This window comes from Prinia subflava, chromosome 1, assembly GCF_021018805.1.
Source record: "Prinia subflava isolate CZ2003 ecotype Zambia chromosome 1, Cam_Psub_1.2, whole genome shotgun sequence".
Taxonomy (NCBI): domain Eukaryota; kingdom Metazoa; phylum Chordata; class Aves; order Passeriformes; family Cisticolidae; genus Prinia; species Prinia subflava.
Genome location: NC_086247.1, coordinates 104,281,745 through 104,304,894, shown reverse-complemented (window position 1 = coordinate 104,304,894; position 23,150 = coordinate 104,281,745). Strand labels below are relative to the sequence as shown.

The 23,150-nt window shown below is 44.3% G+C and overlaps 1 protein-coding gene across 1 annotated transcript; it reads left to right on the top strand.

The window, feature by feature from the left end:
• The first annotated feature begins 484 nt into the window (after positions 1–484).
• PDIA4 (protein disulfide isomerase family A member 4) lies at positions 485–13,490 on the top strand. Its single transcript, XM_063405910.1, has 10 exons — positions 485–785; positions 5,969–6,143; positions 7,881–8,086; positions 8,742–8,880; positions 9,404–9,609; positions 10,288–10,446; positions 11,348–11,499; positions 11,890–12,046; positions 12,141–12,374; positions 12,810–13,490. The coding sequence occupies exons 1-10, from the start codon at positions 683–685 to the stop codon at positions 13,223–13,225; spliced, it is 1,947 nt and encodes a 648-aa protein (XP_063261980.1). The 5' UTR covers positions 485–682; the 3' UTR covers positions 13,226–13,490.
• Positions 13,491–23,150: the final 9,660 nt, after the last annotated feature.

Below are 23,150 nucleotides of genomic sequence, written 5' to 3'. Positions count from 1 at the left end.
AGCCGCCCCGGCCCCTGCGGGAACCCCCAGGGGCGAGGCCTCCATTCCACCCTTCCTATCCGCAGCAATTTACCTCAATCCCACTCTCCCACAGAGCAACAATTGAAGGAGCCCCAGCGCTGCCCTCAGGCCGCCCCCGCGCGGGGCAAGCCCCGCCCCGCCGCACGCGGCGCGCCCTCACAGGCTGCCGCGGGCCGCTGGCCCCGCCTCCCGGCGCCGGCCCGCCAATCCCGAAGGGCGATGTGGCCGCACTCGCTCGGGGCGGGACCGCCCCGTCCCTCCCGCCTCCCGCCCCTGGAGCGGCCGCTCGCTCCACGCGTGGCGGCCCGCGGTTGGCGGCGCCGCGGCGGCCAATGGCGGGGCGGCACCTCAGAGCGGCCGGGCGCTTCTGCGCGCGGCGGCGCCGCCGCTCTTCCGCCGCCGCTCCGGCCGATGGTGCCCGTGTCCCGCCGCGGCGCCGCGGCCGCTGCCGCCGGGGGTCCCCGGGGGCGCCGCGGATCCCGCGAAACCCGCACACCCCGCGCCGGCCGCCCTCGTGACGTTTGTTGATTGGCGGCCACGCCAAGCACGTGTTTGGGCGGAAGCCAATCAGCGGGCGCGGCGTGCCGCGAGGGGCGGGGCGGACGGCGGGAGCGCAGCGCAGGGAGCGCGCGGGCCGGGCCGGGCCGGGAGCGGCGGCAGGATGAGGATGCGTGGGCTGTGGGTGCTGGTGCTGCTGCTGGGGCTGGCTCAGATCGCCCTCCTGGCGCGGAGCGCGGCGGCACAGGAGGAGGATGGCGACGGAGGTGAGCGCGGGCGCTGGCCGGGCCGGCAGCGCATGCTGGATTCCCCCGCGGGAGGCGGCGGCGCGGCCCCGGCTCTGGGCGCTGCGGGGAGCCCGAGCTGGCGGGGCGCCGGTGGGGCCGGGGTGCTCCTCGCAGGCCTCTGTGCAGGGCGCTGAGCCCGCCCCGTGAAGGCGCTGAGGTGTGTGCGACCCGCGTGTCCCGCCGTGGGGCGGCTCTGCCTCGCCTCCCCCAAGCACGGAGTTAAAGCTAGCTAACCATTAGCCGTGTTGGCAATCTCCGGCTTTTAAATCTCCAGGGAATCTGCGATTTCTTTATTCCGACTCATATCAGACAGATTGCCATTTCATTATCCCGGGAGGGGCTCTTCGTCAGGAACTATAGTAATAAGACGAGGAGTAATGTGTGCAGATTGAAAGAGGAGAAAATTAGGTTCGATATGAGGAAGAAATTCTTTACTCTGAGGGTGGTGAGACGCTGGAACAGGTTGCCCAGAGAGGCTGTGGATACCCCTGTCCCGGCAGTGTTCAAGACCGTCTAGTGGGAGGTGTCCCTTCCCATGGCTGGGGAGTTGGGACTATGAGATCTTTAAGTCCCGTCCAACTCTTAGCATTCCATGATTCTGTGATTGAGCATTCTTTTCCTTACTCCTTTGTTCAGGGACCCTGTGCATTCTTCGTGTTTCAAACTGATTTCTTTTTTTTTTTCCACACAGAAGGAAGGCCCATTGTTACCATCTTCTTGGTGTTTCTTCCCACCGTCTTTGAATTTCACTGACGTGTGTCTCCTCCTTTCCAAAATTAGCTAAAACAAAGCTGCTCAGCCTTATTCAGTATAGTGCCTGTATGTAGGAGGCAGACATTTGAAGGTGTTTCTTTTTTTTTTATTTTAAGTTTCTTTCATGTGGATTTTGGTAAATTACGTGCCTTTCATATTTCCTACATGAACGCTGCTGTATTTTAAATACTGTAGGGCTTTTAGAGAGGTTTGGATTATGGATGACCTTCTGAACTCATGTCCTGCAACTTCTTGCTCGCCCAGCAGGCAGTGAAGCTTGCAGAAGTGCATTAAAATGGGTTATCGTATTTGTGTAACTAACTGTATGGTCTGTAGGATAAAGGTTTGTTTTAAACGATATGGCATCTGCAGTAAGGAGATGGAGATACGGAATCTTCCTGTGGAGCTCTTTTCTTTCTTTCTGTTGTAAACTGGAATACAGTTATTGTGCCTCTTTCTCTGCTTTTAGCCAGAGTTTAGCCATGGTTGTGGTTTCTTTGTAACATGGGACAAAGCCTAGTACTGATTTCCCTTGCCACCTTCAAAGGGTGAAGTAACACCTGAGATGTTACAGTGTTACCTGAGGCTGGCAGCAGTGGCTCGGCTTCTTGTGGGCTAGGCTCTCATCAGTATTTCCCATGCTTGCTGCTCTTCTCATTATAGGAGTTCTCGGGATCAAAGGTACACGGTGATGAAAGTATCTCCTGCTGTGTGGAGCTGAACACTAGTCCACTGCCCAACTTGAATCGTTTTCCAGGTTCTATTGTGTATCTTGAATTTGTGTATAGATCATGAACTAGGCTTTACAAAGCCTTTGCCTTAAAAGTGCACATAGTTTGGGCATTCCATTGTATTTGCCCTTGGAATGCAGACTTGGGTGAAGTGGAATAAATTTGCTTTGCAACAAGGAAGTAATCTTATGCACATTGATTATTGGGCAGATGAAAAGTTCTGAGCGAATCCAGCTTGTTGCATTGCATGATTTGGGAAGTGAGGTTTGAGCAGGGCAGGGAGGTGAATATGCTGAAGTGAGGTTAGCCTGGATTCTGACCACTACACTCTTAGCATCCTGATGATGGGAAAGGAGGGATCATGTAGAGGATCAACCACAGAAAAGATTGAGGGGGGTTGATATTACTGAAATCTTTTGAATGCCTTAGCAGCACATGATGAGTCCTGAGTTCTGGGTTTCTGAAAACAGTTCATCCAATTAGGGAACAGTGTACTCCTCAAAAGGAAACTTTCAGGCAGAATCACAAAATCATTGGTGTCTGGATGCAGCTTTTTTGTACAGGATCTGCTTTGTTTAAGAAAATGTTGCTTAGCCATATTTGTGATAAATGCTGAGTGTTCAGTGAAGTTACTGTAAGAATTAATTTCAGAGTAGCTGTCATCCTAATGAAGGCTTGCCAGCCAGAATTGTGTACTTCAAGTCTTAAAAAAAAGTACCTTCTTGATCACATTTTTTGACTTGTGTAGTAATGTGTTGAAAATTGTGGATTTTTTTTTTTTTTGAGTAAAAGGAGGTTATCCACATTTTACCAGAGGGCAGGTTTTAGCCACAGCTGTCTTGTCCACTGGCTTTGCAAGTTGCTTTAAGAAATAAAGACAGTTCAGTGTGGGGGCAGCTGTTTTATTTTCATGAGCTGACTTATACAAGTATTTATAAGCTACTTCTGCCACTTCAGGTGTCACTGTTACACTCATTCTGTTCTTTTTTTAATTGTGTATCTTTAATGCAGAGGAAAGTTTCTTGCTGTTAATGAGTAAAAAAGTCCTGCATGCTTCTCCCTGAAACAGGTCTTTCAGTCCCAACAGTAAAGGGATGGCAGAGGTAGCTAGGATAGCCGTAGGTGCTGCTGAAGCTGAAAACTACAGGAAGTAAGTCTGCACTCTTAAGCACCAATATCTAAGTGCAGTTAACTTTTTTTTTTTTAATGCACGCCCTCCTAAAGCCACTTGGGAAAAGGTGGAGTCCTGCTATTCCAATGCTATTGTCCTGCCTCCATCTCCAGGGAGGAGGAAGTGGGTGTGTGTAGTGCCCATGACAATGTGTCACTGTCAGGGAACTTTTACCTTCCCAGGCTGTACAGCCACTTGCAGGGAGGGATACAAAATTATTTCAGTGAGGGACGGTGGATCTAATGGTTACATTTTCCACCAGTGCTGGATCTTTTTGCAGGTGGTACCTTATTCTTGGTTTTCTAAAAAAAACGTGCCACTGTGGCTGCTGTGGTGTTTGTCTCTTTTGGGGGTGGGTAGTAAGCAGAGGGACAGGAACAAGGGGCCTATCAGACCTGGTGGATGGCTTGAGGTGCAGCAGCAGAACTGGCTGGCTGGTTTTGCTCACATTCCTTTGTGTCAGGAAAAATCATATCTGAAGCAATTTGCCAGGAATTTGCTGGGAATTCAGGCACAGGCCAACCAGGAACAGCCTGCGGTGAAACATAGCCCCCAGAACTGCTGGGCAGCCATGTAAGGCACGAGTTTTGCCTGCTGAAATCCAGCTGTTTCACCAGGGCAGGTTTGTGATGGTGTAGATTCACTCAAGGGTGAGCAAGTGCTGCAACACAGGAGGCTTTGTCTGCTTGCAAATAGTGCTTTTAGCTGCTGCAAAGATCAGGGGAAACACTAGTACTTGTTAAAGAAACCTAATCCAGCTGACCACTGTTGTGTGATAAATGATCTCCTGTGATCTCTCCCCTCATCAGAAGCTTTAGTATTTTCGTGCTACATGAAGTTGACCTCTAATTAAAATCAACATGTTTTCTCCAAGAGCCCATACTGTTTCCTGAGAGCATACAAGTTTTTTCTTTGTATACTTTCTTCTAAAATAACAACATCTATTGCAATTTAATGGCATAATTTTATCCATGGTGAGCTTGTTCCTACTGTCTGCTGTTGATCTGACAAAAGTGGATTTTGTTTTATTTGCTTTTTCATACCTGGATAACACATATTTATCATTCTTACCTTTCAAGTTCCTGATAAAATCAGAGTATTGTCAGAATACTGCTGCAGTAACTCCTCTCAGCTTAGTCAAAAGCCAGTTAAAGTTAAATAGAAAATAATATTGAACAAGAAACCTTAATCCCTTTTTTTTCCTTTCTTTAATTTTTTTTCCCCATCATACTCCTGGGACTCCCACTGGTCAAAAGGGACTTAAGCTTCATTGTTTTACAGTTTTCATTTGGGATGAGATATTTTCATTGCTTGTTCTGTAAATGAAATTCTTTTAAAGTCCTTCAGGAAGGTCTGGTTTCCTTGAAAGATAGCAGAGCTTTTTTTTTTTTTTTAAAAAAAAAAGTTTAAAGAAACATGTGAAAGGTCAGATATTGAAAAAAACATCTCAAATTCCCAGCCAACAAAGAATAAACCAGTAGAAATGTCCTGGCTTCAGCTTTCACATGCTAATTTTGGTAATTTAACAGATCTGGGCCTTTCTCCTTTAAAGGCCCATTCTGGATCACTGGTTTTGGTCTTAAATCAACGACCTCCCCAAAAGTTCTTTGAAAGAAGAACTTTTCACTCTCCTTTTTTTTTTTTTTTTTTTTTTGGGAGACTACCTGTCATCTGCCAGGTGCATAGGAGTGGGTTTTCATGGGACTTCTGCAGTCAGTTTTGATTTTACACTCACTGCAGCCTGGTGCTGATCCAGAACAGAGCGATTGATGCTCCTGTGAGAGGAAAGACTCCTCAATGAATAGCAGACCTGAAACATTGCTGTAACTGAAAGCAAGAGTGGCAGAGGTGGATGGAGCTGCCAGGAAAGAAGCACAGTTTTCAAGTGCTGCCTCTGAACCACCCTGATAGTAGAGAAATAGTAACATTTGGGTTTATAGCAAATGTGTCTGTTTATTAGACCTTCAGACAGGCAGCACATAGCTATTGTGGTGTTACAGGTCTTGTGACTAGGGGTACAAGGGAAGTATTGGGGACAGATAACACCTGCTGTTTTGGAGTAAGACACTAATTTTTCCAAGCTCAAGTTGGCTACACTTAAAGGATAGCTGTTCTGTTGCATGGAAGGGGTTCTGTTTGAAGTTCAGGTATGTGTGCCCTTCATGTCTCACTACCCACATTTCAACAAGATGTCCACCAAACCTTGGTGGCAACTGTTGCATAGATTTGTGTGCTTGAATTCTTGTGTCCATTTTGTTAGTTCACCCTGAAATGTGAAATATTAATATTGTTAGCTGGTGTAATGTGAACAAAATTGAAATGGTCAAACATCTGAGTCCAAGCTCTTTGCAAACTGAGATAGCTGTCACTGTATGTGGAGCAGAAACTAAGTAATGTGGGTACTTTTCTTAACCACAGGAGATACCTAATCCATTTTTAATCTGGTACTGTCCCTTTAATGTTAAACTTGACACAATCTAATCTGTGTCATATCCTTACCTTTCCAGAATCTGTTACAAATGAAGCTGACGATGATGGTGATGATGAAGATGAAGAGGATGATGAAGATGATGACGATTCTGTAGTTAAAGAAGAAAATGGTGTCTTGGTCTTGAATGATGCAAACTTTGACACCTTCACTGCAGACAAGGATACCGTGCTGCTGGAGTTCTACGCACCATGGTGGGTTCACAGAGGTACCTCCTTGGGGGCAGTGTCAGAGGGCCTCTCTGCCAGGACAAGCTCTTAAAAAGTGAGCTTGGGTTGCCCTTTTAAAGATGGCAAAGGAGTAACTTGCCTGCAGGAAATGCCCTGGACTCTGCTATAGTCCAGAAAAAGAGATGGTTCTGGTGGTGAGGAAGAACCTTTTTTCCCGGCCCTGTACCATGCAATAACCAGTAGCCTGCTCCTGTCCCACAGATGTGGGTCATACTGAGGGATCCCCTGCCAAGGGTAGCACAAGCCTGACTCTATCCCTGTTTTATGCCTGTCAGGGAACAGAAAGGTCCCAGTGAGGCCCAGAAAAGTCATAGTGTGGTCTTGCAGCCTGATATCATCCTGTGCCAGTGCTGGACCACTGAGAACTTGTGTACTTGCTCTTCTAAATGGAGTAAAGAAGGCTTCCCTAGCAGGGGAATCACCAGAAGGTTTTCCTTTCAAAATTCGTATTTCTTTCCTTGCCAGAAGGGTGTGGTGTGATCAGGGACTTAGCTGTTTGTATTATCAATTAAAGCAGTGCCTCATACATCTACCTAATGGTGGCAGTTCTGCTGGCATCCCAGGGTATGCAGCACCACTGGTCTGCTCCAGGGAGCTACAATGGACTTACCTGCATATAACCAAGACAAAGGATTTAGGCCAGGATGTGTCTTCTCTTTCCTTCTTACATTCAAAAACATTAGGGGTGGTTACTGAGGGAAAACAAGACTACAAAATGTTTTCAGTAGAGTTGCTAAGTTAGTGTTGCAGCCAGAACCTCTTTTCCTTTGTGGCTCAGTGATACAAAAATGACTTACTCATTCTCCAGCCTTTGAATAGAGGTGGGATATGATCTTGCTTGAGGTGGAGTTGCATTTTAACTTGTGCCGTCCTTGTCACACAGTCCCCACCCCTGCTAGGCTGTAGGCACTAATTTTGCAGCTGTAATTTGCATACATGAAAGCTAAACATGAAGTTTAATTTACCTGAGCAGAACAATGTGTGTCATTGTAGACTAACACCTTCTATTTTTCTGCTCCCCCTCCTGCCAGCTGAGAGGCTAACTAACACAGGCTATCTGCCACACACTTCTTTCTGTTTTCCTACATTTTCCTGGTTTCCTCTTTAACTTGTCAGGGTATATTTAGCATTTCTTATGCTAGTATCCTCTGTCATGCCTGCTTTTGCAGCACAAGCCTCTGTTTTTCCCAGAGGGTTCTAGTGTGGCCAGAGAGGGAGCAGATGCTGTATTACCATGGTAGGTGGGAGATTTCATTAGGCCAACTTAACTGCTGGTTCATTTTCTCTTTAGTTCAATTTAGGGTGCTAGGGAGAGAAGGTGAACTTTGGTTAGGGAGAAGCTGAAGTTGAATTGAGACTGTATTTGTGGGGGAAAGAAGGAAAGAGGAGCATAACACAAGGTTTACAACTTTGTTGTAAAAGTAGTTGTTGAATTTTTTAGAGTGGTTTTATAAAGCATATGGCAATATGTTCCACATTGAATGAAAATGAAGAAAAAAAAAGGTTTTGATATGAACAAATAGTACATTAGCTATAGTTGCTTTCTACCTCTCCATGATCCAAACATGCAGCAAGACAAACATTTCTGTGCTGATGATGTGAACTTTTCTCAGAAGGCATCCTGGAAATGCAGAGCAGCAACAAAGCACCTCTGCCTGTCTCTCATGCATTTACATACCTACTTGTGTCTTCCTCTGACAGGTGTGGGCACTGCAAGCAGTTTGCTCCTGAGTATGAAAAGATAGCCAAAACTCTGAAGGAAAATGACCCTCCTATTCCTGTAGCCAAAATAGATGCTACTACAGCCACTTCACTGTCAAGTCGTTTTGATGTCAGTGGCTACCCAACCATCAAAATCCTGAAAAAAGGCCAAGCTGTTGACTATGATGGGTCTCGGACAGAAGACGGTAAGCACTAGTCCTTTGCAGTTCCCTGTAAGAAAGCAAAGTAGCATATGATCATATGATCTTTTTTCTTAATATGTGGCTGCTTTGAAGAACTCTGATCTCAAGTTATTTATTTTAAACCGAGTAATATTATGAATGCTGAAGTTTTCCCTGGTTTCTCAACAGGCTCCATGCTAGAGGGCAATTCTGCAGGTAGTGAGTAGTGCTGTTACTGACAGAAAATTTCTGGAAATATGACTTGACTAGAAGAGGAAGCAGTCTCATGTTTACTGAAGGATCAGCCAATAAACGTTTGATCTATATGTTGACAGTATATAAACCCACTTGTATTTTGCTTAATTAATACGCCCAGCTCCAGTCAGAGGGGGAAAGCCTACTTTTTCTGTCTGTTTTGAGATGGAATTCAGTGCTGTTAAGCACAGATATGGGCTCTGCTCTATGGGATGAAGAGAAGACCTTCTTGGCAATGCCAACAAGGAAATAAGGCATAAAGGAGCTTGACTAAGAAAGTATTCTCATCTAAGCTTGATGTGTAAGGATTGGTCCAGTACCGTGCTTGCCACTCTGATTCTCTGATTTCAAATTCTTGCATTTGACGTGCTACTGGTATGATAAAATGCACGCTTGCTAATTGGGTTATTGAACTGTATTTCAGCTATTGTGGCCAAAGTCAAGGAAGTTTCTGACCCCAACTGGACTCCTCCACCCGAAGCTACTCTGGTATTGACCCAGGATAATTTTGACGAAGTTGTGAATGATGCTGACATAATCCTGGTGGAGTTCTATGCTCCGTGGTAAGCAAGAAGGCAGTCACCTGTATTTGTCTTGTACAGATGGCCTGAACACACTTGGTGAACCTGTCTTGTGTTGTTGTGCCTCTTTACACACCTTTGCCTTGTGCAGGGGTATGTAGCTCTGGTGTCCCTCAGCTCTCATCTGCACCTAGGAACACGCTGCAAATTACTTGCAGACTAGACTGGATCTATGTCTCAGCAAGGGGTGGTGTCCTCCAGATCTTCACTGGAGGTTCACAATATTTGCTAATTTGGGAATGCACTGAGATACTGAAAACCAAAGAGAATTGCTCCTTAGTTTAAAAATGGCCTCTAAAAAGGAAGCTACCTATAGTAGTGTGAGGCCAGGCACAGAAGCCAGTTTCAGGTTGCAGAGACACGTCTTCCTAGGCTGAAGGGTCCTCTGTAGATTCCGTGATCCCATTTCTGCTATTTGGAAGACTTGACTCTTCCACTTCAGAGGTAGAAGGTACCTGGCAGGCTTTGTGGCTCGTAAACCGTGCCCTCTGCTCTCCCTCCCTAGGTGTGGGCACTGCAAGAGGCTTGCTCCAGAGTACGAGAAGGCTGCCCAGGAGCTCAGCAAGCGCACACCTCCCATCCCCCTGGCCAAAGTCGACGCCACGGCTGAAACTGAGCTGGCAAAGAAGTTCGATGTTACTGGCTACCCAACCCTCAAAATCTTCCGCAAGGGCAAACCTTACGACTACAGTGGTCCACGGGAAAAATACGGTACTGCAGCTCAGGCTTCTTCTTCTTTTCTAGGGCTTGACCACAAATATTTTGATGTTTCTAATGATGTAGGACTTGCAGACTTGCTAATATCAGAGCTGTTGGAGAAAAGTGAAAAATTCTGCTCTCACACCTGCATAGGCTATTTAAATTTTTCTTTATAACATCTTTTGGTGGTAGTATCAGCTCCTTTCAATATCAAGTAAGTTAAATGGTGTAGCAGTGGCAGTACGAGTAAATAGGCAGGTTTTAATTGTACTGGAATGCACCTTGAGGGCTGGCAAAATACTCAATATTAACTTTTAATAAGAGGGAGGACTCAAGACTATTCAAGTAGCACTTTGGCTCATAGCAGGTTCAGGAGACAGTGATGGGTCTGGAACTTCAGAAAGGAGCATTGCTTGCAAGATTAACTGATATCCATGGATTGTGTGCTTGGTCACCTCTTCTGAAACCAACCTGAAAGGGAATATTCAGAACTGCAGCTTTAAAAACTTGGGCTGAGGTCTTGCTGATTTGGTCTTAAGGTTATTGTGGGAGGGCTGCACAGGAGGAAAGGTGTCCATAGGAAATGTGATATTAAACAAACTGTAGATGGAATGCCCAAATATTTCAGTTCAATAATAATAAATAAATAAATGTTCTAAGCAACTTTTTCTGGGGGGGGTTGTCTCACAGGTATTGTCGACTACATGATTGAACAGGCTGGTCCTCCATCCAAACAGATTCAGGCTACCAAGCAGGTACAAGAATTTCTGAGGGATGGGGATGATGTCATCATCATTGGTGTCTTTAGTGGAGAGAATGACAAAACCTATCAGCTCTATCAGGAAGCAGGTAAAGAAAGTTTTAAAATATTAATGAAATATTACTTTTGTTGGGATTCTGCCTAGGACTTTGGGCATGGAGAGATCATTTATTTCTGCTCTTAGTTCAGTAGGGAAGGTTGGAGAGAAGTAGGAAGAAGGGTAGTTTTCTACTTGTACTCGAAAATAAGCTCCCACCAGATTTTGAGGCTATAACTCAGCCAGTCACTGAATATATCTGTGCTTGGTAATTGTGTCCCTAAAAATGTGTGGACTAGAGAGGAGGGAGAATTCCTTCCTGTGAAACAAACCACAATTTCTTGGCTTAAAGCCTAGATATGTTTGCTGACTTTTACCCTTGTTTCATATCTGGAAGTCCAGAGTCAGTCTTCACCCAACTCATTTGGGGTGAGAGGCCTGGAGAGAGAATCATCACCCACTTCTGGCTCAGTTTAGCTAGACCATTCCTAGCAACCTGTCCTTGTCTGATTCTGAGGCTGCCGTCATAGTTGGATTAGGAGCTGATTTGTTTGCCTCAGCATGGCAAGGTACAGAACTGTTTCCCAGGCCGCCCCAAAGCAAATACTTTGGCTAGCTGACCTATTTGGGGGGAAGCCAAGACGTAGGAGATTGATAAAAGAGTAACTGTTTTGCTGTATATGTTTTGGAAGCTGTTCAAGGTGTTTGAGTGTGTAGAATAACTCGTCAAGTGGATGGGTTGTTGAACAGCATTCAAATAATGCTTCTGGAATTATATGTATATTCACATGCTTCTCACCCCTGGATGAGACCTGTTGTCTAAGACTGGGTTGTTCTGTGTCACTTTGAGAACAGGAAGAGAGTTTCCTTGCAGTTACAGTCTCAAGATCTCAGTTACAGGCTATCAGTTCATTTCTAATGACTTTTCCTTCACCCTATCCTTAATTTTTCAGCTAATGGTTTGAGAGAAGATTATAAATTCCATCACACCTTCAGCAACGAGATTGCAAAACTATTGAAAGTATCTCCAGGAAAACTGGTTGTTATGCATCCAGAAAAATTTCAGTCAAAGCACGAGCCCAAGATGCATGTTCTGAATCTGAAAGTGAGTAGATGGTCCAGAGCTAAAAAGTTTGTGTGTGGGATTGAAGGTTCTCTTTCTCTCTGTAATTATGATCAGTTGGCATCTTCCTATTGGAAATACTCCGAATAGATATTTGAGTCAACCTGCTCATCTGAAACTGTACTGAAACTGTATTGCTTTGTACAAGAGGACTTTATGAAATTAGTCCAGATGTTATGTTTTCAAATAATAATTTGTCCTTACAATATTCAGTGCTCAAAGATTTGAGGAATGTGGTGACAGCCTTGTTTTTATAACGTGTCCTTCCCTTTTTTGCATTCATGTGTGTGCCAATATTGGTTTTTTAGTAGTGTGTAGCGGAAATGCTGCCTGAATCTCTTTGCTTGAGCATTTTTCATGGTTTCTTTCCAGGACTCTACAGATGGATCTGAGATTAAAGAGCACGTGGTAAAACATGCTTTGCCTCTAGTTGGTCATCGCAAGCCTTCCAACGATGCCAAGAGATACTCCAAGCGTCCTCTAGTGGTTGTCTACTATTCTGTGGACTTCAGTTTCGACTACCGTGTTGGTAGGTTTGCTGTGACTACCCTTCCTCCACTTTGAGAGGAAGCAGGCACTAAATAACTAGAAATGACCAATTCTGTCCTGCTCTGGTTTTTCAGCTACCCAGTACTGGAGAAGCAAAGTCCTGGAAGTGGCTAAAGACTTCCCTGAGTACGTGTTTGCTGTTTCCGATGAGGAAGATTATTCTTCTGAAATAAAAGACTTGGGCCTGCTTGAGAGTGGAGAGGATGTGAACGCTGCCATCCTGGATGAAGGTGGAAAGAAGTATGCCATGGAGCCAGAAGAGTTTGACTCTGATGTACTGAGGGAGTTCGTGCTGGCATTCAAAAAAGGTACAGTTTCTAAAAATAGGGTTCTCTAAGCTATATTGTTTACCCTTCCTGAGTTCTTTCCGGAGGCAATGGCTCAAGTAAACAGAGTCTGTTGTACAAGCCTAAAATGTTCCTGTGGCCTTAAAGTGTGAGCTGGTCATTCATATTTGGGACTACTATATTAAGTCATGGGTTAGTACTTGGTGGATGGAGACATATAAAAAGAGGAGACAGGTTCTAGGGAATTGCAAAACAAACTGTTGCCCATATTTCACGAGGTTATTGGGCCAAATGGTCACCAGTTAACCGGCCTGTGTTTCATGCTGAAGCAAGTTCATTTGCTGGTGCAGTGATTTTTCCCTGGCAGGAAGATGTACTTCTACCCTTTCTTAGGAGAGATTGTAAGGGCTGCTCTTACCACATTCTAACGGTGTTGTGTGTTTTGCCTCCTTTTAGGAAAACTGAAGCCAATTGTGAAGTCCCAGCCAGTGCCAAAAAATAACAAAGGGCCGGTGAAAGTGGTAGTGGGTAAAACTTTTGATACCATAGTGATGGATCCGAAGAATGATGTTCTCATAGAGTTCTATGCCCCATGGTGTGGACACTGCAAGAAACTAGAACCAGTGTATAATGAGCTAGGTAAAAAATACAAGAATGAGAAAAATCTGATTATAGCCAAAATGGATGCTACTGCCAACGACGTGACGAATGACCACTACAAAGTGGAGGGATTCCCCACCATCTACTTTGCTCCAAAGGACAAGAAGAACAACCCTATTAAATTTGAAGGCGGGGACAGAGATCTAGAGCATTTGAGTAAATTTATAGAGGAGCATGCAACAAAACTCTCCAGAACAAAAGAAGAGCTTTAGATAAGATGAGGGTGGAGAAGAAAAAATGTTTGTACAATGTAGTTAAAATCAAGTTACTGACAAAACTTTGTGACAGAAGAATTAAGGAGTTTTGAGCAAAGAGATTCTTGAGCAGTAAAGCAATTGCAGTATCTTTTTTTTTTTTTTTTTTATATGGCAGATGAGTTTTTTCTGGACACTGAACTTAATACTCTAATATGAATGTCTTATGTTAGTTACAGTTTTGATCTTTGGAGAAAAATACATCCTTTATTTTTTGTGACTATGTTGAGCTTTGTTCTTTGACTCCAATGCAGCTGTTTTTAAGTTAAAAGATACTACCAAAAAGAGAGAAGCAGATCCCTCAGACAAACCGATTTCTCTTATTTGTTGTTATGGTTACTGGGGGGAACAGTCTTTTCAGCTAGTCTTTTCTGTTTCTGTGTATCTATTCATGTGACTCTATCACTGTATTCATAGCTGAGGGTAGAGAATGGAGGTGTTCTGAAGTGTGGATGAATTATTTCGTCCTACTGAGATAAGACACAGGGACTTGCTAACTAAATGTGCTCTAGATCTGTTTTAGCTTTGTGCCTCTCTGTAGAGAGGGTGATGCTAAAATAGCAAGTTTTTCTAATGTACCTCTCTTTACTAGTCCTTATTGACCCATTTACATCTTAGTCTTCCTAAATGTGTTTTGGAGTAACTGGAGTATGGGAGAAAAATGGCATCTAGTGGGTGGAAATGCTAGGATTCTGGTGCCAGATCTATGTGTTACTGTCTCCTTTCCTTTCGCAGAGGGGAAAGTTTGATAGTGATTCTTCTTTGGGTGAGCAGACCTTCTAATGGCCTTTATTCCTCTAGCAGATATTGCAGGTACAAAAAATAATCACACCCTTTCTGTGCTCTCCTTGGGAGTATATGCATTCAAAAGTGGATTTTTATCTTGAATGGCCCAGTTTAGATATGTCCGTAAATTTATGGGCCATGCTGAGGTTGCAGACTTGGGTGCTCTCGAAGCACTGTCTGCCTCTTCTCAGAGCTGTGATGCTGCAGTGTGCAGGACTTGAGTGTCCCTGAGGCAGTTTTGATTCACATTTAATTTTACAGGTAGTTCTTCTCCTAGCAGTACTGTTTTCTGTCTTGCAAAATATCACCAGTCTTCCTTCAGTAATTGCTTTTGCATTAGTTTTTAGATTTTTGGAGGGTGTGCAAATATAAAGCCACCGCACAATCTTTTTTTTCTCTTCTGGGAGGATGCATTCTTCTGTGTAGCAAGGATAAGCCCATGTTCAGGGAGCTGGCTGTGCAGGTAGAGTCTGAAGACCCAAAAGGGGGTACACAGTCCTTGTAATTTCCTGCTACACTTGGCATCCCTGTTAAAGGGATGTGCTTCCCTTCTGCCTTAACGGGGGGACTGTCCCCCACTGTTAACAACCCACACAGCAAAGCAGAATTATCAGATTATTCTTGCAGAGGTGTATGGGACTGCATGAAGGCTTTCCCTTGATTAATGGTTTAGCCAAAGATAGTGAACAAAGCTCACCAGCAGATTATGAGCGAGAGACAGTATCAAATCTGAGAGTGCTAGGGTGTGCCTGAATGCTATTCAGCTCCTGTTTATCAGCAAAAGCTGGGAAATGCTAAGCAACTAAGTGTTAAAGCAGAATCATCATTTACCTCAGGCCCTGTCGTTGTCCATCTCCTTTTTTCACATTAGAGGACTTTTTTTTCTACTGTCATTAAGTGGACAGATGCCTGTTAAGCTAGGGCAGTATTTCATCTAAAAGACTCTTACCAGGTAAATTGCATTATCTTCCCATCTACTGTCATTTGTTTGCAACTCTTCTGTAGAGCTTTCAAAGGCTATAATCTATTCTAAATGTGTTGTGCGGGCAATAGGAGCGAGATCAGACTTAGCTGTGCACCAGAGGTGATTTTTTTTCAGCTTTAGAAAATATACATATATGCCAACTAACAAGTTCTGTCCTATCTGCCAGTGTTACCAACTCTGTTCTTCAAAAAAGTAGGCACAGGCTTTTAAAATCAGTTCTTAAAACACAGTTCAGGTTCTATGCCTAAGAAAATACCTCACACAATGGTGTGGGGAACTAAATTGCTCCTCATTAGTTCCTTGCAGACTTAAAGGGTTTTATTCCAAAACAGCTGCTGTCTAACAGGGGGATGTGGATAAATATGGAACATGTAGAAGGGAGGGTGAAGAGTCCCTTAATGGTGGTAAAGGATGACAGCCAGGGCTGAAGCACCATTCTCCTTGGGACAGTAAGGGTTAAAGTTGAGCATGAGCATGTCATTGCCAATGCTGTATTGTTTCTTTAAACTTCTTTCTCCCAGCAGGAGCCAACACCTCTCTGGGTTGAAACCTCTCCAGCCTCCAGGGAGCCCCTGTGGCTATAAACGATGCAAGGCTCAGGGGAGTGTCCCAGATGTGCTTGCTCAGGAGCACTGAGCACTGCTCTCTCTCTTCCTTGCCTCCACAGGTGGAGGCAGCTGGGTGCATGAACAGTTACTTCAGTACTGTGCTGAAACCCCTTGTTCAGGAGCAGTAGGGCTTAAGGCAGAGCTGAATAAGGAATAGGAATACAGGAACTGTAGTACTGCTTACAGTTTCTTGACAACAGTGAGCTGCAAGAGCAGGCAGTATTACCCCAAGTAGGTTATGGGTTTAGGTTATGAGGAGTAGAGGGAATGAGGATTTGTTCCATCCTTATACTGGTGTTGCCTGGCCACACTTCCTGTGAGTCCTTGGCTGTGCCACTCACCTTGGCACCTGCATGTCATAATAAATACATTTATAACCTCCCAGCAAGATGAGGATACTGTTGCTGCTAAGCTTTGGGCAGAGTCATAGTGGAAAGCAAATTGCTTTCCTTAGTTCAAGTATCCTATCCTTTGCTGTGTGCACTGTCAACATCACATGAACCCTTTGTGAAACTCACTGGGATGGATCCATCAGGAGGTCTGTTATCTCTGTACAGAAAGTGATATTGATGTGATTGATGCATTTTAAGGAGAACCGGTCACACCATCTTTTGGAATTTGTTAAATGCATTATGCATGCCTGCTTTTTCCTTCCTGAGTCATTAGGATGCTTTTCTAAACATCCTAATTTCTTTTATTAAAGACTTACCATAATGTTGCTGATTAGCCTTGGTGTTCCCTTCTTACAGAAGAAAAAAAATGCACAGTGCAAGAGAATAAGAGAGGTCCCCTCACTTGCTCTTAGCCACAGCTGCATGAATATATGGCATAATTTCTGATTATGGTTCCAGGTGGAAGAGATCCTGCAGTTTATGCTTCAGCACAGGACTGATTTGTGTAATATTAAAAGTCCGTGGAGCCTGGCCTGGTGTATCTCCTACACATGCATCCTCTCAAAAACAAGCTTATTTCTCTAAACTGTAGCACATCAGTAGTGAGACTTGGGACTTTTTCAGGGTCAGCTTCTTTCCCTGTAGGGTTGAAGACTAAGGTAGGCAGCAAGTGTAGCACAGCTGGTGCTCCTTGAGGAATGAGTTTGTCTGTACTGTGTCTGTGACAGTAAATACTGGCCTGAGGTCTTGATACTGCACTGATAGTTTTTCTGGTGCTGGAAGAGCTTTGTTAACAGTAGAGGTTTTGCAGTCAAGGTTGTTACCTGATTTCTACTCAGCAATTTTGTATGCCCAAACTGCTAATTATGGTAGTGCCTGGGTATGGTCCAGGATTTGACTGCTGGTGAGCAAGAAAGGCACTGTAGAACTGGTGCCACAAAGTTTTATCTGCCCTCTTGTACATGAGGCTATGTGCTGAGGAAACAAGATTCGGGAAAGTAGAACATGAATAAATGATACAGGTTAAAGGCTTCTCAGAAAGTAGCTTTTACTGTAGTGATCAGACTGCTGTCTTTTCTTTTTTGGTGGGCAAGAGAAGCCACTGCAAACTGTGCTTCAAAAGGCCTTTTGCTGACTGCCTGCATTGGTAATGGTCACTGGTCAGAGGGCTGAGTGTTGCAGTCTGTATGCTCAGCCCTTGATGTGAGTAGTGAGTAAGTCAAGCCCTGTGCAAACTGTGGAATCTGCTTAGTCAAACTGCTATAGACCCTTGTATTTGTTATGCAATTTGGCTTTGGTTTGCTTTGCTTGAGTTGCAAGACTCCCTTTGTCAATGCAGATCAGGGATCTATGAGCACCCCAAGCCAAATGAAATGCTGCAGCATCTTGGATCAATTGCAGGCATTTCTAAGACTTCAGCACAGCTTGAAGTGTGTCACAGGAATCACTGCACATCACTACAGTGCATTTGCCAGGGCAGAGCTCTCAGCTGTTGACTACAAGGGCTCCCCTTCTTTTCCTGCCTGGACCCGTGGTGGTTGTGGGAAGCTATGCAACCATGGGCAGAAGAAATGTTCTTCCACCATGCACAACCTGTCTCCATATCTGCCCAGAATCCCACTCACAAGTCAATTGTTTTCACTCAAAATCCTTGGAGGTTGCTCTACATTTGAAGCCAGCCAGTTCCTTTAGACAGATCTCTGCTTGCTCTCAGGCCACAGGCTGATGTCGTGTTAATATTAGTGCTGGATTTTCTGTGTCAGGAGCAGCTGGTTTTATGTGAAGCCATTGCGCTGTAAACTGTCTGAACAAGCTCTATATGTACCATGAAAACTAAATTATCATGTCTTTGTAGAGGCTAGATGAGGCTGCTTGGGTCTGGAAGGACATGACCACTCTACATTTTCATTTTTGCATCCAGAGAGAAAGGGATCTGATCTGTGAACTGTTCCAAATCCTCACAGTAGAAAGGTGAGAGTTTCAGTTTCAGAAATGCTGTTCACATCGCAAGCTATGTATGACTTGGTTAACAGAAACACAAAGGAGATAAGCTATATTTAATCCAACCATGCAAATAAAACCCTTATCACAATCGGTAACCCAATCCTCTGAAGGATTTCCACAAACTGTGGTTTTGAACAGCCAGTTGTTTCTTCACAGTGAAAGCTGACACTTGACAGCCTGGCCTGCATTAGTACCCTTCTGCTTGCCTTTGTCTAAATTATAGTGGCCTTCCTGAAATCTAGTATATTTTGCCTTACAACAGGAGAGAATTGTTCTGCAATACAGCCTGGTAAAATGCTGCTCAGAATGACAAAAGCAGAGTAAAAGAAAAATACAGCAGAAGGCGATCTCAGAGGAGGAAAAAAATAGTAAATTATAAATTTCCCTAAAGTTAGAGAAATCAAGGCCAGACAGGGCTGTTTACTCAGCTAATCTTGTTGGTTTACATATCAGGCCACAAGTTCACAGCTGTTTGCTTTCCATATTCAGCCTAATAACTTGCATTTAACCTATGGGTCTGTTCCAAACAAAGTATGCAACACAAAGCTCACAGCTCTGCTGAGTGCTGCTGCTGCACTAACACTGATTTCTGAGCCACAGGATGCATTCAGGAAATGGAAAGTGCCACTAGAAATTGGTACTGCTGCTTTGAGTAAGGAAGACAATTTTGCATTCACTGGCCATATGAAATATTTTGTAACTTTTGCTGATGCCCTTGGACAGTGGACTTTAGTGCTGTTATTTCATGTGGGGGTTGGCTCTTTTGTGATTTTGAGTTGCTTTTGGTCTTTTTCAGTCTGAAGATAACTACTGAAAGATTGCAAATAAAACTCCACTAGTTTAATTAGGCTGTAGCTTTTCCAAGCCAGCAGATTTTCACAGAGGACCTAGTGACCAGGGGGTTGAGTGTTGTTGAAGCTCCTTTCCCTGAGCCTGAAAGAACAGTAATAGAGCACTGTACTTCAGCAGATAAAAATGGAGAGAGCTGTTTACTGGTGTACTAGTGAGTCCATGGAAATGTAAGTGGCCTTACTGTAATCTGCCTGCCTCTTTATTTTCCTCTGAGAAAATATTTTTCTTCACCCTTAATGTTCAATTTGGACAAACCAGCCAATCTTTAAATACAAAAATCACATTTTAAATAAAAAAACGGTCACAGTGGGCTTTGTTTTTTTCATTCTTTCATTTCCAAAATACACCATAAATGTTAATGAACTCCTTGAAGTATGCTGTTTGCCATAGCTACACAGCAGTGGGTATAAGGGTAGTGCTTGCTCACACAGGAAAATGTCCAAAAGAATGGTAAGGATCAAAAAGTCCTTCTTTGATCACGGTGCTGTGGTAACAACTTCAGTGGTAGGATAAAATCAGTGTTCATTTATTTTCCTAACAATGCAGCTTGATCTGCTGAGAGTTATAGGAATGGTTAAACTTTATTGTCACAAGACATCCAGTACTTGAACACTTCAGCCTGAAGAGGAACTGTGGATATGTAAGGAGCAAGTCATCCTCTTGTGCATTGTGAAAGGCCAGACCTAAATCACTGATGGAAAACACACTGCTTGGAAAGGAAAGAAGAAATTAGGACAATGTGTGAAGATTACTACACATATGTAAATGAATCACAGGCAATACAGCCAATTTATGTGTATTTGCCATTAGTAAATACAGATCAATAACAATATGAGAGCAAAAACCCATGAGAAAACAGTTAGCCTGAGACATGCATCAGCTCAGATAGAAGTAGAACTGTACAAAAATGTTCTAGTGAGAATTGTTGATCTTGGGATACTGTTTGGAGGGGAAAAATTTACATTGCCACAAGACTCTTTTGGTTTGAAAGATTCCTTGCTTTCATCTGGAGACTGGCTGAAATCAATAACCAATTTAAACCATGCACTTTAATAGTAATAAAACAATATATTAACATTTTCTGACTCAACAGAGTCTAACAGCAAAAATTGGTTTCTTCAGGCACTTTGACTTCAGAGAATCTATCAAATGCATTTGTAAGTATCCTGCTGTACTCATTTGTTTGCCACTAGAAAGGAGTGGTTATTATGTGGTTCTCTGCTGTCTATGACATTTCCTTTTTTGTAGGTCAACTTTTCTTCCTTCTACTAAGTTGAATCCAGTGTTAATCTTTCAGAATATGCAAGATCCATCCAGCACTATAGATGCAACAAAGTTTTCCTCATCCCAAGCCATGATTTATTAATTCCAGTAAAATATTCAGTATCAAAAAATTAGGTGCCTGGCACCTGCACTTGAATGTAAAGCCTGAAGTTTGGTACCTGGGATTCACCTGCAGGGTAAAAATCTGCCTTGAGGGAGAGAATCAGACAAGATCCAAAACAAACAGTGTGGTGAGTAAAGCCCAATGAAGCTCCAGACAGCAGAAAAGGGCCTGAAAACCATCCGTCTTTTAGACTTAAATACATATCCTGAGGTTACAGAGCTGTGCTTGCAGTCTGTTGTGATTGTCAGCATAAAACTCCCTTTTGGAAAGCAGGTGCCTGACATAGTCCTTTAAAGAATTTATCTTTGAGCAGCATGTGTGACTTTCCATGCTTTTCCAACAGTGATTACACCTGCCCAAGGCCAAGGAGACACCTCTCTCTTCTCAAAAATGCTCAGATGTGCATCTTTTCAGACAATGCTTCAACTCTCCACCCATCAGAGACAGCTAAGCTGTCCCTTCTGCCACCTCTGTTCTGCTGCAGCTGTCTGACCAGGTGTAGTTTTGAAAATGAGGTTCCTATACCAGTTCTCAAAAATACTTGGCAACATTTTTAATTGTGCTAACTGGTATGTATTTATAAATGTATGTAGCCAGTCCTATCTCTGCTCAGAGTACCCTGCTGTGCCTTTGGCACAGGTCACCAGGTTAATATAAGTTAGCCAGGTTATGTTCAGTGCTTTGGAGGCTGCAGGCAGTGCCTGGCAAGCTGAACTTTGACGAATTTGGAAATATGGATATTGCAATAGCAGGCACTGTTATAAATACTTGTAAAAGGTTTGGGGGGGAGGGTGGAGGGGATGGTGCATGTGTGTGCTTTTCCTTGCACTAAAAGTGAGACACTGACGGCAGTGATGAACAAATGCTGCGGGATGGTCTGCTCAGGGTGCAAAAGACTAGTCAAGTGCAGTAGTGGGAAGGGGGGAAAGAGAGAACGAGGAGATCAATCTGTAACTGACTGTGAACAATCAATTGAGATGCCCCACTACCTTCGGACCAGCCGAGAAATACGCTCTACCCGGGGAGTATTTATACCTCCCGTGGACTTAGACCTTCCACGTTATGGCTACCCGTAGAACTGTGTCCCTCGTTTTCCACTGCACCAGGCAAACGGTTCTCCCTTCCCGACAGCGTCCTGAAAGCCGTGGTTGCAAAGACTCGCCTTTAAGGGCAGGAAAAATCCTTTTCTTCCCGCTGGGAGGCCCCGCCGCCTTCTGGGAGAGCAGTATGGAAATGTCCAGTCCCGCCCCTGCTCCCAGCACCGCCTCCCGCCGCCCTTGCCTGGGAACGGCGCGGCTCTGCCGAGTTTCTCCGCGAGCCTCCGAAGAGCTGCCTCCCCCCACCCCGTACATCTCTTTGCTGTGTTTTCCGAAGAAAACTGAGCTTCCAGTGTACACATACAAATACCATTCGCTTGCATCTTCCTTCTTCGAATTGTTTTAATGGCTTTAATCGGTAGAATGGCGAAACTAATTCCATTTCCAATAGCTAAGGAAAAAGCGGGGGGGGAAGGGAGGAAGGAGCGAAGGAGGGAAGGAAGGAGGGAAGGAAGGAAGGAGGGAAGGAAGGAAGGAGGGAAGGAAGGAAGGAAGGAAGGAAGGAAGGAAGGAAGGAAGGAAGGAAGGAAGGAAGGAAGGAAGGAAGGAAGGAAGGAAGGAAGGAAGGAAGGAAGGAAGGAAGGAAGGAAGGAAGGAAGGAAGGAAGGAAGGAAGGAAGGAAGGAAGGAAGGAAGGAAGGAAGGAAGGAAGGAAGGAAGGAAGGAAGGAAGGAAGGAAGGAAGGAAGGAAGGAAGGAAGGGAGGAAGGGAGGAAGGGAGGGAGGGAGGGAGGGAGGGAGGGAGGGAGGGAGGGAGGGAGGGAGGGAGGGAGGGAGGGAGGGAGGGAGGGAGGAAGGGAGGAAGGGAGGAAGGAAGGAAGGAAGGAAGCTTCTAGGCATCCTGATGGAGAGGAGCTCCGCAGTTTCCAACCAAGGTGTTTCAAAGAATGGCCTGTGGACAAGCTTGGGTGATTCGACGTGTTAGTGCTTCAGGGCCAGCGCTGAAAACTTGTATCAGCTCACTGAGAAACTTGATGAGCACTAGAGGCAGCCCAAGGGGAGCAGTGGCAGCACATATTTAGGGTAAGTTAGGAAATGAGAGCATCTCTACCTGCCAGAAGTAAATTCAGATGTGGAAAGGAACTTTGTGAAACATGAGAGTTTCCCTTCAGACTATTTTTCAACTTCTTCTGCATGTAATGAATGCAGACATCAATAAGCACTGATTAATCTGATTTATTTTCCTTTGGGCTTCTCTCTCCTCCTTCAAGAGTGCTGCTTTTGTTATGGAATTCATAGTCTCTTCTGCCTAGTGGAACCCTGGAGCAGGCACACTGGCATTCTCTCCTTAGGTAATAAGAAGAAGGAACTGGTAGTTAATTTGTCTGATTGCTACCTTTTTTCTTCCCCAAAGGCATGTCATTACTGAAGGAAGCTAAGTTTTCCTGGACTTGGAGGAATTCTTGGGTTTTCTCTCAAGGCCTATGGGTACTTGTCTCCATGACTGTTGGTGTATTTCTTCATTGGAAGCGTTTCCATAACTGACTTCCACAAATGTTTTTCAGCTCAGTCTCTCTTCAAATTCTTGAAAGTTTCTTCAGTGCCAGCACACATGCTGGGGAAGATCTGTCCTGGTTAAATAATTAGCAGGAGGACATAGAGTTTTATCCCCATAGCCCTGCTCTGGTGAGTGTATAGTGAAATGTAACGTGCCCAAGCTGCCTGAGGTTTTAATGCTCACCGCAGAAAAGGCACAAGTATTTGGTTCTTGAGTTTCCAATACATAAGCAGGAGACTGTCACTCACCCACTGCTGTGTTTCCATCATGTCTTCC